This window comes from Chaetura pelagica, unplaced genomic scaffold (genome assembly GCF_000747805.2).
Source record: "Chaetura pelagica isolate M959 unplaced genomic scaffold, ChaPel_1.0 scaffold21, whole genome shotgun sequence".
In the NCBI taxonomy this organism is placed as follows: domain Eukaryota; kingdom Metazoa; phylum Chordata; class Aves; order Apodiformes; family Apodidae; genus Chaetura; species Chaetura pelagica.
This window is the reverse complement of record NW_009952251.1, coordinates 885,096-898,544: the sequence shown is the minus strand read 5'-3', so window position 1 is coordinate 898,544 and position 13,449 is coordinate 885,096. Positions and strand designations below refer to the sequence as shown.

The window sequence follows — 13,449 nt, the reverse complement described above, 5'->3', positions numbered from 1 at the left end:
TCACTCTTTCGCATCCGCAGTGTGATCAAGCAGGGTGGCACCAAGACTGACAAGCTGGAGAAGCTAATGATTCGTATTGGCATCTTCACTGTGCTCTACACCGTGCCTGCCACCATCGTCATCGCCTGCTACATCTATGAGCAGCACAACCGGGAGGCATGGGAGCAGGCACAGAACTGCTCCTGCCCAGGGGACCCCCACCACCCCAAACCTGACTACGCCGTTTTTATGCTGAAGTACTTCATGTGCCTGGTGGTGGGCATCACCTCTGGTGTCTGGATCTGGTCTGGCAAGACACTTGAATCCTGGAGGCGCTTCACAGCCCGCTGCTTTCGGGCCAGGAAGCCTGTGGGTGCTTCCGTGTATGGCGAGGCCAGCCCAGCGCTGCCAGGCAGGATGGTGGTGCCCAGCATGGCCTCCTACCACAAGCAGGTCCCGCTGTCCCACGTGTGATCAGAGGGAGCCTTGGTGACGCCAGCCACAGGGAGGAGAGGGTTGCAAAGACCCTGGGCCACAAAAGAGGGGGTGGCAGCTGGGCCACTCTTGGCATCCTCAGCCCCACCGTGGCGGTGCTGCCCGGGACCGAGCATATGTGTTTGGTGGGCATGGAGCAGCCACAGCTCAGGCTAGGGCAAGAAGAGGTGCTGCCAGCAATGTGGGGGCAGAGGGACAGGGAGGCCTGGAGCCTGGCACTGTTGTGTGTGCCCCATTTGGGATCCCACACTCTATTTGGGGTCCTGGGGTGCTGCTGCCTGTGGGCACTTCAGGTGGCAGGTCACCCTTGAGCACCAATTTGTGTCCCACAGTGAGCCTCTGGGCAGGTCTTGTTGGGGTGAAAGGGAGAGCTGCAGCAGGTAGGGCAGGTGGTGGCCCCTGACCCGAGGTGTTGTGCTGGCAGTGGCACGAAGCTGCTCACCAGAGCCCAGGGCTGAGGAGAGCTGGCAGTGGCAGCTGCACCCTGTCCTGCTGCACCCAGGGCCCCCCCGGGCAGAGCGGGATGGCTCCCCCAAAGCCCCCCATGTTGCAGAGGAGAGAACTGGGGTCCCTAGCGTGCTGAGCCCTAGGGAAGGGAAGGGAGGCAGCTGCGGGGCCAGGGGCTTTGAGGGGTTGCAGAGAGGAGCTGCCACCTGGCCCTGGAGGCTGGCGGGTCAGGGTTCCACCTCCCTGCATCACAGGCAGGGACCAGGTGAACCCAGAGGTCCCTTCTCCCCAGGCAGGCACCTGCTGGCTGTCCCCTGGCAGGGGGCGCTCAGTGCCGGGCAGGGTCTGGGGTCATGGGGCTTGGGTCTGTGGCACGACTCCTGAGTCTGACCTGTTGGTCTGTGATGGGCAGCCAGCTCCACCTCCCGTGGAGCAACTTGCCCTGAGAAGCGAGGGGCTCTGTGAGTGACAAGGCTGCCAGGGCACCAGTGGCTATGGCCTCCTCCTGAGCTGTCGTGTGCCCTGCAAAGGGGTCGATGCTGCTCCCCACCTCTTGCTTCTGCCACAGGGTGGATTTCTTGCCTCTCCCTTGTGTGCTGCAGGTTGCCTGGGGTGAGGTGGGCAACCTTGGTGCGCTGCCTGCCAGCCTGACAGGGCTGGATGTGCTTCTGCAGCTGGCAGTTTGTGCAGGGGGGTTTCTGAGGTGGGCGGCAGTCTGTCACTCCTGGGGAGCCTCTGGATTTTCCAGCCAGCCAGCTTCAACACTTCTAGCTGCTGTTTTCAAAGCTGCACCTCTGTTGGAGACAGTGTCGGGTTTAAGAGTAAGCAGTTAATTTAAGAAAACTCAGCAGAGAACTTGTACTCCCTTTCCTTCAGCTTTGCAAGCTTTTAGCACTTCCCCAGGTCCGCCAGCAGCAGAGCACTGACAGAAACAGTGCCTGGCATTAAGCGGTGGTGACAGCTGGGTTTCGATAAGTAGAATGATGGGGGAATTGAAGGGGGGGCTGTTGTCAACTTCACTGAACACAGTGAGGGTGAGGGACTCTGGCTGTGGCACAGCTGGCAGCCTCTGGCTTCAGCCCACTTGTGAAAGCACCTGATTTTTTAATTTTTTTCCTGCCCTGAGTGCTGATCGTGTATGTAACCACCCAGCTACTGCTTGAGTCCTTTTTGTCCTCTCAAGTGTGGCACTGTGACCTGGCTGCTCAAGCACTGGAGAACAACTGCTGGCTCTGCTCCCACAGGACTTGCAAGGATGTGAGGTTGTTCTCAACACCCTTGGACCACTTCAGTCAAGAAGGTTTCCACTTCATTTTAAAACCAAAGCCTGGGAAGTGAGGGGGACACTCAAGTGGCACATCTGCTGATATAGGTGCTGCCAAGGTAACTCAGGAGTGTCTCTGGGGCACTCTGGATGGAGGAGCCAGCGGCTCAGCAGGGGCTGAGGGTTCAGCATGGGCTGAGCAGCACATATCAGCACTCTTGTGACAGTGGGCTCGCTCCTCCAGCGTGTTTCAGTACTTCACTGGGGACAGAATTGCACTGTGTTGTGTTACAAACTGTAAATAGTTGTATTATAGACTTGTTTGTACATAGAGAAGCCGTAGTGACCTTTGATACGGGTTTGGGACAGGTGTGTTCTCGGCAGCGAGGCAGGTGAGGCTCAGGGGTGCTGTGGGTAGTCTTGTGTTGTAATCCAGGGCATTAAATGACTCCAACCTGTTCCAATCCACGCCTTGCTGGACTCCTCTTTCTGTAGTGCCTTTTGTAGATACAGCTAAACACACATCATGCAATACAATGAACAAAACCATGTCAAAGGTGGTGTTTTGTTGTTTTCATTTTTTTTTCAAAGTGCAACTGACTGTGTAAAGCTTTTTTTTTTTTTTAAATAAAAAAAGCGCCAAGATTAGCAACAAACCGTTGCCTATTGAAAAACCCAAGAGCATTTTCAGCTTTGATCTAATGGTGGGTTAATGCAATCAACGTGTGTTTGAGCCTGGCTTCACAGCAACAAGTGGCAGGAGGGGGGGAAAGGAGCCGTTGCCGTGCACCCTGTAGCCAATTTACATGTCCTTTTTTGCCTTTTCCATTACTGATGTTCTGTTTTTTAAATAACTGTACTATATTTTGTGATGAGCTGAAGAAATTTTATTCAGAGAGAAGTATCAAGTTTAGTTATTTATGAAGACCAAAAAACCCCAGCCAAACCTTTGTGGTGTATTCTTTGCTTCTGCTTCTGCTAGACTATTAATTACCATAAGAGCTTGCCTGTGAGTGGGACAGGGAGGCATGTACTAGGGGTGGTGGAGGACTGGTGAGGCATTTATGGCTTTGTGGCTCAGGAATGCATGTTCAGAGGGTGCTGTGCTGGCTCGCTGTGTTGCTGACTGGTGCCCATCACCTCCCTGACAGTGAGTTTCCTTGACAGGCCAAGGTCACACTGTGCTGGTAGAAGAGGGTTAACTATCAACTTATATTGGTGTTCTGCCATTTGCACAGTATCAGTCCTTTGCCCTGCACTGGGCAAAGGCCTTGATGACGTACCCTTTGATACTTTTCAGGGCAAGCAGATGACATGTCTTAGACAAGCAGGATGCTGCATGCCGAGTGAGTGTCCGTGTTGCCATTTGCTGTGCATGCTCTTGTGTTCGGAGAAGCACTTGAGGAAGGACAGCAAGGGGTTAAGGCTGGCTCCCTGGTGACTAATGGTGCAGGACTCTGCTATCTAGTTAGGTGTGTAGGCACACACCAGGTCCCACTAGATAGGATCTCCTACCTGGAAGCAGCATTCCAGCACCGTTGATAAACCTGACAGCAGCACAGCCTGACTCACCCTTCCTCAGGGCTGGGTGATCTGCACCCCCATGCTCAAGTACAGGCAAAACATGTTGTCAGGGGCTGATCCTATCACACAGGGCAACTGTTTTGGGGTGTGGAGGGGACATGGACCATCTCAGCAGCTGGTTCTTACTGAGGAGCTGCAGACCCTCCCAGCCTGGCTCTGGAAGTAACTCCACCTGGCCAGCAGCCTTGTTGTCATCCTTACCTCCCAGGAAGCTGCTGTGTCCTCAGCTCCTCCATAAATGGGAGTTTGACAGAGCAGGAGCCACAGTGGTTGCTTCATCTGAAAAACACCTTGTCCACAAAGGCAGACTGAGACTTTTCTAATCTTATGATAAACAAGCTGATGTTCAGCCTGTTAAATGCTCTTTCCCTAGCTAGTCAATTGGCTGTGTGTGTGTGTGTGTGCGTGAAGTGTGTAAGTAAACTACAGTCACTTTGGCAGCACCCTGTAATTCACTGTATGTGCTCAAACAACTTGTTGCAAGCATAGTTTTCCTAGATAATGTTATGGCAAGTCAGTCCTATGTCAGGCTACTGTTGTGCTGTGGGAAATGCCTGTGTGGGGCAGGAGCAGAAGCTGGTGAGTGCTGAGCTCTGAGCATAACACCAGCTCACCCTGCCCCATGCACGCCTGCCAACCCCCTCTGCAAGCTCGTTTCAATTGCTCTTCTGCCCTCTTCTGCTTGCTCAGGTTATGCTTGATGCCTATACTCGTTATCTAGAAGCAGTGGTCTTGAGATTTATTCCATCCCTGAAGTGCCTGTCCTCTTAACTGCCAAACCCACACCAAAGTAGCTCTCATAAAATTTCCTTAGAAACAAAATACACAGTCCCTGTACACAGAGGGAAAGGGCTGCTGAAGCACAAGGGCATCACATAGCCCACAGACACATCCGTGACTTCCTGCCCCTGCTGCCTGTTAACATGATTCTCTTGGTGTTCTTGTTGGTGCTCATATTATTCTTGCTGGGCCATAGCATAGTTATTGTCTCTGCAAACTGTATTTACTGCCAGATGAGGAGTGCTGCCCTAGAACTGGATGCAGGCAGAGGTCACCTCAACATAGATTAAATATTATTCAGCTGTTGGGTTGAGTGAGACAAGGTCCAGTGATCCTGTAGCTGGGTGCAGAGGCAGGTAGCAATCTCTGTACTTCCAGTGTTCTATGACTGCAATTTTTCTTTCATCTTTTGTGAAAAGTGCTGCCAACATATAAAGAGTACTGAAAGTTGCAAGATATCCCCCCTCCTCGAGTTCATCTTCCGGCAGAACCACCTAAATCCAATTTCTTGTGAAACACTGTGACAGTGACTGCTTATCCCTTCAAAAGGGAGCTGTATGGTTGACTTTTTCTTTCGTTTTTACCCAAGAAATTAACTAGCTGTGGTTTCCAGAACCTAACTCTTTTAGGGAGACCAGAATGTTAAATGGAACTGCTACTTTTTTTTTTCCTCTCTTAAGCTGAGTTGTAGTTTATCTCTGTTTAGCATCTGCTGAACAAATTAAAAATAGGCCACAAGTCAACCCAGATGATGGTCACTTGTAGCTTCCAGTGTAGTGCTTCTCAAGTGAGGACTTACTTAGAACACCATCACCCCCAGAGAGGCTGGTCCTGGCCATTTAAGTGCAAAGATACTGTCAGGGAATAGTTCTTTGAGCAGCCTGAGTCCAAATCTAAATGCAAAGGGCATGTGGAACTAGGCAGGCAGCTTTGCAAGGTCCCACACCTGCCAGAGGAAGTGGCTGCTGCTCACTGTGGGAAAAGGAAGGCAAAACACTGGGATGAGGAATGGAGGGGCCTGAAAACACAGCACAGGTGTTTTTGTTTTTTGCACATCCCCGAATACTTGTAAGGGGGGGGAATGAAATCAGAGAGCTGTACAGAATGCACAATTCACCTTTAGCTTTAATTAAAATAGAGTTTATTAGCTTTCTTTTAATACAAACATGAGAAATGAAAACCACCTGAAGATGTAGCATTATTTTCAAAATTGAACTGTATCAATACCTGAAGTGCCAAGTTCCTTGGATTTGGGAGCCAGGGGCTGGCATATTTGCATACTGCAAAAGGCTGTATGCATCACTTAACCAGCTGAGTGCAGCCAGACTGGTGAGCACAGTCAGACAGCACCACTCCCAAAGGCACAGGAACTTGCTAGTCAGTGTAAGTTTCTGGGCCTTGGCTGGAGGAGGAAGTGCACAAAACCTGTGCCATTTGGAGGCAGATCTGCTCCTAGGACAAACTGCCTAGAATCTATTTGGATCCAAGAAGGGAAGATACTACAAAGACTTGTAACAGGAAGAGTCTAATAATACTTATCCTGTTTAGAGTTCAGTTTCAGAGCCTGAAAGTAAGCTCCATTCCAAAGTCTCAGAGCAAAACCCAAGCCTCTAGAGCAGTTGCACAAGTTAAAACTGATTTTGGAAAAAATAAAAAATAAAAAAATAAGGGTTTTCTAGAAAGCATTTTATAATTCTCAATTGAACACAGTATTTTTCAATCTACCTTGTTAGGTAGTCCAGGAGTATCAAAACTCATTACTGTCTCATTATGAATGTAAATCCCTCCCAGGAAACAAAAACCCAGGGAGAGCCAGATGGATGCACAATATCAGCTTTAGAAACTCCACTGTATATAGCACAAGAGATCTGCAGTAGAACTCAGAGAAGCAGTGCTGCACACATGCCATTCACCACTGGATTGCTACACTGTTTGGGATGGTGATGATGTTTCCAAACCAACTTTCTCATTCAATGCCTCAGAAAAATACACAAATTGCGTCTCTTCCAGAGCAATACAAGTATCAGAAAATGAGAGAAGCACCATATTTCACAAGAAATGCAGCATGGACCCTATACATTTTAACAATACATAAAACCGTATCTCTGCCCCAGTCAAAACATTCAAAGTCTTTCGACAATCTCTACTGGAGTGAAGTTTTGGGTGCAGAGCTGGAATTCCTTCTTGCTGGGCAGCTTCTTGGTTATGAACAGATCACCAGTAATAGCAGCTTTTAGTAGCCAAACCAGGGAAAAGCCGTCAACACACGTATATGCTACTGTTTTCAGCTCCAGAGTGGCTTTGTACTTTGAGAGTCCCATGTTTTGTTTTGTTTTTGTTAACACTGCATTAGCCTGAAATATAAATGCAGTGAGACTCTGGATGACCAGGAAAGGAGGGTAGAACATTTTAACTATAGTCATGTGGTTAGTGTTTAAATTCTAAAATTTAAAACTACTTATTATTAAAAACCTCAAGAGTTCACAGCTATAGGCCTACATAGTAAGCAAACATCCATGGGGGAGAGAAGGAGAGAAGTTTGGTTTTGCACCTCTGGTACATTAGAAGGAGGAGAGAGTTGATTTGACAAAGATCTTGTCTTTTGCACCGAGTATGCTCCTCAAGCTCTGGGCTCTCTTGACTAGTTTACCCTCCTCTCCTCCTCTTGCTGGAAGACACCATCACTGCTGGCTTGTGTGCATGGAGTGGTGGTATTCCTCCAATTCATATGGATGCTGGTTCATGGTGCTGCACCTTTCTCTCTCCTCAGGAGAGGATGGCATTAGAACGGCGGATGCCAACTAAATTATCAGCACTGAAAGATCGTCTCATAGCAGCTTTTGACAAGTCTTTGTATTTGTCTTCACACAGCCGGGAGATAGCCTAGATACCATGTTCAGATACAAAGTGAAAAGCACACATTAGGGAAGTTTGAACATTTCAAGGAAGCTTTTATAAGTATAATACCAAGAAAGCAGGCACTATAGCATGACACTAGTAGCTTTTTTACCTAGACTGAGAGGAAATAACTACTTTGGAGGGAAAATATGAAACGGCTCTGGCCCCATGCTAGCAAGAACAGTATCAGCAAGTAAGGAGGTGAATGGTTTCCATATCCAATTATCTTCATTCTTTTACCAGTCTCACTATCTAATGGAAAACTTGGATCCATTTCAGACTTACAAGTTTGTGGAAATTATGTTCAAAATTGCACTTAGTAGGTAGGTCTGGTGCACAACCTTTTTAACAGTACAAAACCACACACAGCCATTTCCATGATAAAAGGTTCAAACTGAAATGGTTTCTCCACCCCCTCAGGCACCTTGACCTTCGCCACTCAGTGCAAGTGAGCTAGGAAATAAACTTCTCCTAGGATTTCTGTTTTTATTTAACTGTTTAACTGCTTTCCCACCCATTTCCTTATCTAGCTAGTCAAGCAGCCTTTATTCTGGTGCAGCTATTTTAGTAATAAGCCTAATTATTTAAATCCTAATAACACATGGCTGTCCAGAAAACACTGTGTCTTCTCCTGCAAGGCCTATTTCTCATTGGAGCGTTCAGGCATTATCAATGCACATAAATAAGGATTCTTGTATTAAGAGGCTAAACTGAATTTCAGTCCTGAACATTTACTTCTATTAATAATTTACCACCTATCACCAGATGAACTTTGAGTCCCGTCCTGCCATCAGCTGTAAGCCTCAAGCCTACACCTTCCCTTTAAGGCAGCACCCATTCAGCACAGCCCAGTGTGCTGGAAGTTCAAAAGGTGAACAGCACTCTGAGCATGAATAAACTTTTAAGTGTATTTTAAAATAATTATTTACATTTATTCCTGCCGACCTTCTGGAGGCATGCATTTGGCTCAAGACGGGCATTCTTTGAGACACTGGCTGCATGAGCTCCCAGTGCAAGACCAGACAGACTCTCCATCCTGTTTTAATGCTAGCACATCAATCATAAAGCAACCTGTGTTGACATATTATTTAGCCCCAGTCGCCCATATGGTGTAATTCAGTTTTCTGTCCATGGAATACTAATTCACTGCTTCATACAGGCTCATATGCTTCTAACCAAAAAGTAGAATTAAAAATTTTAGCAAATGGTTCAAATATTTATCCCATTTTAGATGAAAAACCAAAATGTCCTTTATACTTGCATTATTAATGGCATTGCAGCAGATCACATACTATCCAGAAAATTACTCTGGTTTTAGAGTAGCAAAGAAGAAACAAAACAGGCTCACAATCTGTAAATCATCCACTTATGCCAGGGCACTGAGCAGTTCAGTAAACAATTTCCTGTGGAATATGAACTGCCCTAAAATCACATTTACAATTAGTGACAGTGTTAGCTTAAAGCGTAAGTAAAAAGGGTGAGACAAAACAGAAGAGCTACATTGCTTAACTTTAAATAGAGGAATTCATTGGAATGATAGGTATGATATGCCTAAGGACCAGGAGGTATCACACTTATTCCAAAAGTTCAGCCCCTCTGGCATGAAAGAAAAAATCCTGGCGCTTGGCAGCATTATTGGGGGTGGACAATAGAACAATATAAGCCAGGAATACCATAGCACACCCCTCTCTGAAGTGGACTGTGGTATCAGTGTGCACAGGACCTGCCATAATGCCTTTGTTGAAAGATCAACAAAACAACAAGCAGAGCCATCAATTAAACCTGGACAGATGAAAGGTTGCACTGATCCAACAATAAATTTTGCCTGGGAATGCAGGTAGTTTTGGTATTTTAAAATCTTACTATCTCCAAAATCCAGGAAGACTGACTCTGCAAAAGTTCAAGTTTTTTAAAATAAGCCTTCATAGCAAAGAAGGTTGCAGGCACTCCCAGGACAGCACTTCCCATTAAGCAGAAAGGGGCAGTGATCTGTATTTACACTTGCTCTGGACATTCTGAACGACTCTAAGAAGCAGTTATTCCAAAAGTTTATCTTAAAGCAATTTTTTTTTTTTTTAAAGGTGAGGTTCTAACAGTTGTGAAAAGAAACATTATTATTTCTGCAGCTGTCTCCAGACAAATGGTTTATTAAACCATGAGAGCAGTAAGAGTTCTCCCTCTAAATCTAAAAGCAGCTGTGCAGTGGGAAACCCTCAGCTGGTATTATTTAGAAAGGTCTGAGTGTGACTGTCTCTGGGTGCTTGGAATACAGACTGTGACCAGAGAAGGACAGACAATCCATTACATATGACACTAATCCTTTCAATCTTAAGTAGCCTAGCTGAGCTATGGTTCCCAAAATAACATCCATTTTATTTTGTAATCTGCTAGATTCCTGTAATCTGTCCCTTCCTTTCCTCAGAATACTAGCTTAGCCTAGGCATGGTTTTAGAAGTGCTAACTGTAGGTATAAAGGGGTTAAATAAGCCTGAAATACACTAATCTAAAAGCTTTTTAGTTTTTCTAACTGCCACTTAACATGATTAGCAACAGATGCTCTTACTACACAGGGAGAGTCCCTCTCGGACCATTACCTCCAGTTTCTGTGCTCTCTCTTTACTGAGAGGCTCCAGCAGAAAGCTCAGGTTATTGTCATCTGCTAGGGACCGAAGATCGAAGTAGTATTTGGCGTAAACACTGGCAGGAACATTGATATTAAACTGCAGTAGCTCCAAGAAGTGTCTTTCCATCTCGTTCCTAGGAGGTGCAAAGGACAAAAGACAAAGGAAAAAAAGATTGTTTTAGCTGGCTGAAAACACTGAAGAGACATCAAGCTTGTTTTTAAAACCAGCAACTTTGAAATAGTCTTCAAGAGCTCTGCATTATTAGTTTCAAGAGATAGGTCATTCACTAGTGCTCAAAACAAGGTGCAGCTTTTGAGTCCTGGCACCTCCGGCTTGGAGAGAAAGGTGTAGTGCCCTGTCGTGCACTCGCTCGGCTGACCGGGGAGGTTCATTCTTCAGAGTTCCATTAGTGCAGCTGTACAATTCATGTGCCATTCTCACTCCGTACGGCCCCACACTATAGTGATCAGATGAAAGGAATGATGTATGCTGTTTATTAGCTCTGAAGAACTTGCAGACATTTTCACCAGGCTGATAACAGGAAGGGGGTTTATTGAAGTAGAGGCGAACTAACAAAAGGAGTAGGCAGATCACCACGGCAACAAATGGATCTATGAAGAGCTGCTGCTATTATCTCACAGAAAAAAGCCTCTTGAAGCAACATGGATTCATCTCCAATAAATAAATAAATAAGAAGCATTAGGTGGGAGAAGGAATTTTCTCCTCAATAGCATTAGGCAGGATAACAAAGTACTATGTCAAAGGCCACTGTCCAGTTTTTACTCACCCGTCTATTTTCACTGGGCAAAATACTTGGAGGGAAGTGGGGAGAGTGCCATGACATGAGAACAGCTGCTTCAACTACTGTACTGTGGCACAGTTCCACAGCAGAAAAGCAATGCTTTACAAATTAACCTGAAAGAAAACTGGTGGTACCCAAACCATGCAGTTCAGTTCAACACTAACTCGACAACTGTTCCTACTGCTAGCAGTCTTGTCTCAACAGAAGTGAGCAGCTGTATAGGCCAACTGTGAATACACCAGGAAAGTTGCACAAATTCAGTGCAAAGGATGTTGCTGCTTTTAAGGTGCTTTTAAATTGATGTTTTACCTATCGGGGTGGGGGGGGAATAAATCAAGGAATTATCCAGGTTGTGTCGTGTATTGGATGGTGGATCTCAATATGAATAGCAGCTTTGTGCTTGTTTCTAGCATAGTGGACTTGAGTATCATTGAACCTAGTGCCAAAATTAATTTCCTGTTCATATGGTCATAAGCCTATAGAAATGTAAATCAGATAATGTTTTGATGATCAGCTGATCTTTGATTTACCCAGTGAATAAAAGCTCTTTAGTGCCTCTTTTGTACTCACTACACTAATACATTTTAATTATGTAAAAATACAATTCTTCATTGGATTAACAAGTCTATTAACAGTGCTTTAAAATCTGGGAAAGGATAATGCCCATGTGCTTCTGTGCCTTATTTACAAATATATGTAGCCAAAAGAATGAACAGCATGTGTCCCCTTTACAAACAATCATAGTAAGATTAGCAGCTGCACAGTTAATTTTTCAGTGATTATGGATTCACTCTAATCAAAAAAGCAAGTTTTGACAAAGGATGATTTCCAAATATCAATTTAATTTCCTTTTCTTTTTCCCCCATTAGAAAGAAGTAAAACAAAACAAAACAACCCACACCAAAAAATCAAAAGAAAAAAACCCTTTCAAGTAAAAAACCCCACCTTTGCTTTGGTCAAGTACAAAAGGGCTTGTGATAAAAAAATAAGATGAACACTTTACCTACATTGAGTAAGAAGAAGCTAAGGCAAATGAAGTCATTTGCCAGTCCCAAGGCCTGGATCACGTATCCTTTAGCAACTGCTAGGTTTCTGTGAGAGCCACACAGGTCACACAGAGCTCTGAGTTGGGGCTGCCAAACAAGCACGTGTCAGCAGTAAGGAAAGTGCGTTTGGTGAGGACAAGGTGCACCTATGCTACCTTCAGAAGAGGTGCCTGGCTTGTGCACATGCACACCCACAAAGATCTGCAAATTGGGTGAACCTAATGAGATATATATAAACCGTTTTGCCAGTTCCAGAGTGCTGTAATCCTCATGCATGCAGTGGCTTATCACGGGTATGCATCAGGTCAGTGAGATCATTCTAGATATGCAAAGCCAAAATTCACATGAATGTTATAAACAGAACTTGCCACCAGTCCTCACAGACAGCACAGGAACAACCCATCTAAAGACTGATACCTAGTAGAGTCCTGCCAAGCAAACTTTAGCTGGAGAGCTGTTGGGGTTTCAGGTGGGTTTTTTTGGCAGCATCACCAACCATCTCCAACATCACAATGCAACCATGGCTAAAATCCTTTGCCAGTTGTTTTCTCTCAGTACTGTTTGTATCCAGAACATAAAACTCACCAGCAAGTGACTTGTTTAAAAACATTGGAACTACTAAAGCTGACAATTAACTACAGTAGCAACTATGAATTGAAAGTACACTTATAAACTTAAAACTCACTTTTGCTGAGTTTTTAAAGCAGTTTTCCAAGGTCCTGATTATCGTGATGTTACCCAACCCAGGAACAGTGAAGTCTGCCAAGTTGCAGCAGTGCAGCGCCTGTGACGGACACCTCTGGGTCACTGCCAGAGAGGGGTTGTACAGCTTCTGCCCGTACCGAAATCAAAAGGCCTAAGTAATTTCAAATGAGATGGATTTAAAAAATCCTATCTCCAAATTAGAGGAAAAAATTCATTCTGTCTTCCCTACCACCACTCTTGCTTTGAAAATGTAAGTACTGACAATTTCAGGAGACCCAGCACTGGCAATAGAGAATAAACATCCTGCTTGTTACAGATGTTTTCAGTGATATCCATTTGATTTGTCTCAAATAGGGCAGGAAGAAGAGACATCAAAAAGAGCAAGATGTGTACTCCACCACTCCTAGCACTGGTGACCCCACTTCAGCCATCTCAGTTATTTGCAGCAACGCTTCAAGTACGTTCCTCAGATAGATGAGCACTCTGAGCCAGGTTGAGTGAAGATGTACATTGTGTAAAATCACTAATTATGCTTTCTTGAAAGCATGCCTACAGTCCTGCATTTGGAAACAAAGAACTCCCAGGCAAGGGGTATGTATAAAACCAGGTGCTACATTTGCTGTTGCTGTTTGCGATGTGAAAAAATTTGAATAATAATGTTTTGGTAAAGATAACTCCTATATTTAGAAATGCTGCCTCCCACCTTAAAGGAAGAAAAGTGGATATTCCTCCCTTCTAAGAGGAGTCCCAGATAAATACTTACTTACTGTTTAAACATTAACTTCAGGCTGAATGGAGGGAAGAGAGCTTGGGGCAAGAAGAGAC

At 45.3% G+C, this 13,449-nt stretch overlaps 1 protein-coding gene across 1 annotated transcript in view; it reads right to left on the bottom strand.

Annotated features, from left to right (window-relative positions):
- Positions 1–5,673: 5,673 nt before the first annotated feature.
- CCNYL1 (cyclin Y-like 1) overlaps positions 5,674–13,449 on the bottom strand; it is a 48,094-nt gene continuing 40,318 nt past the window's right edge. Inside the window, exons 9-10 of the mRNA XM_010007381.1 lie at positions 10,042–10,204; positions 5,674–7,432 (exon numbers count right to left, since the gene is read on the bottom strand). Coding sequence (XP_010005683.1) covers positions 7,316–7,432; positions 10,042–10,204 — 280 coding nt within the window. The 3' untranslated portion in view covers positions 5,674–7,315. The remainder of the gene's footprint in view (positions 7,433–10,041; positions 10,205–13,449) is intronic.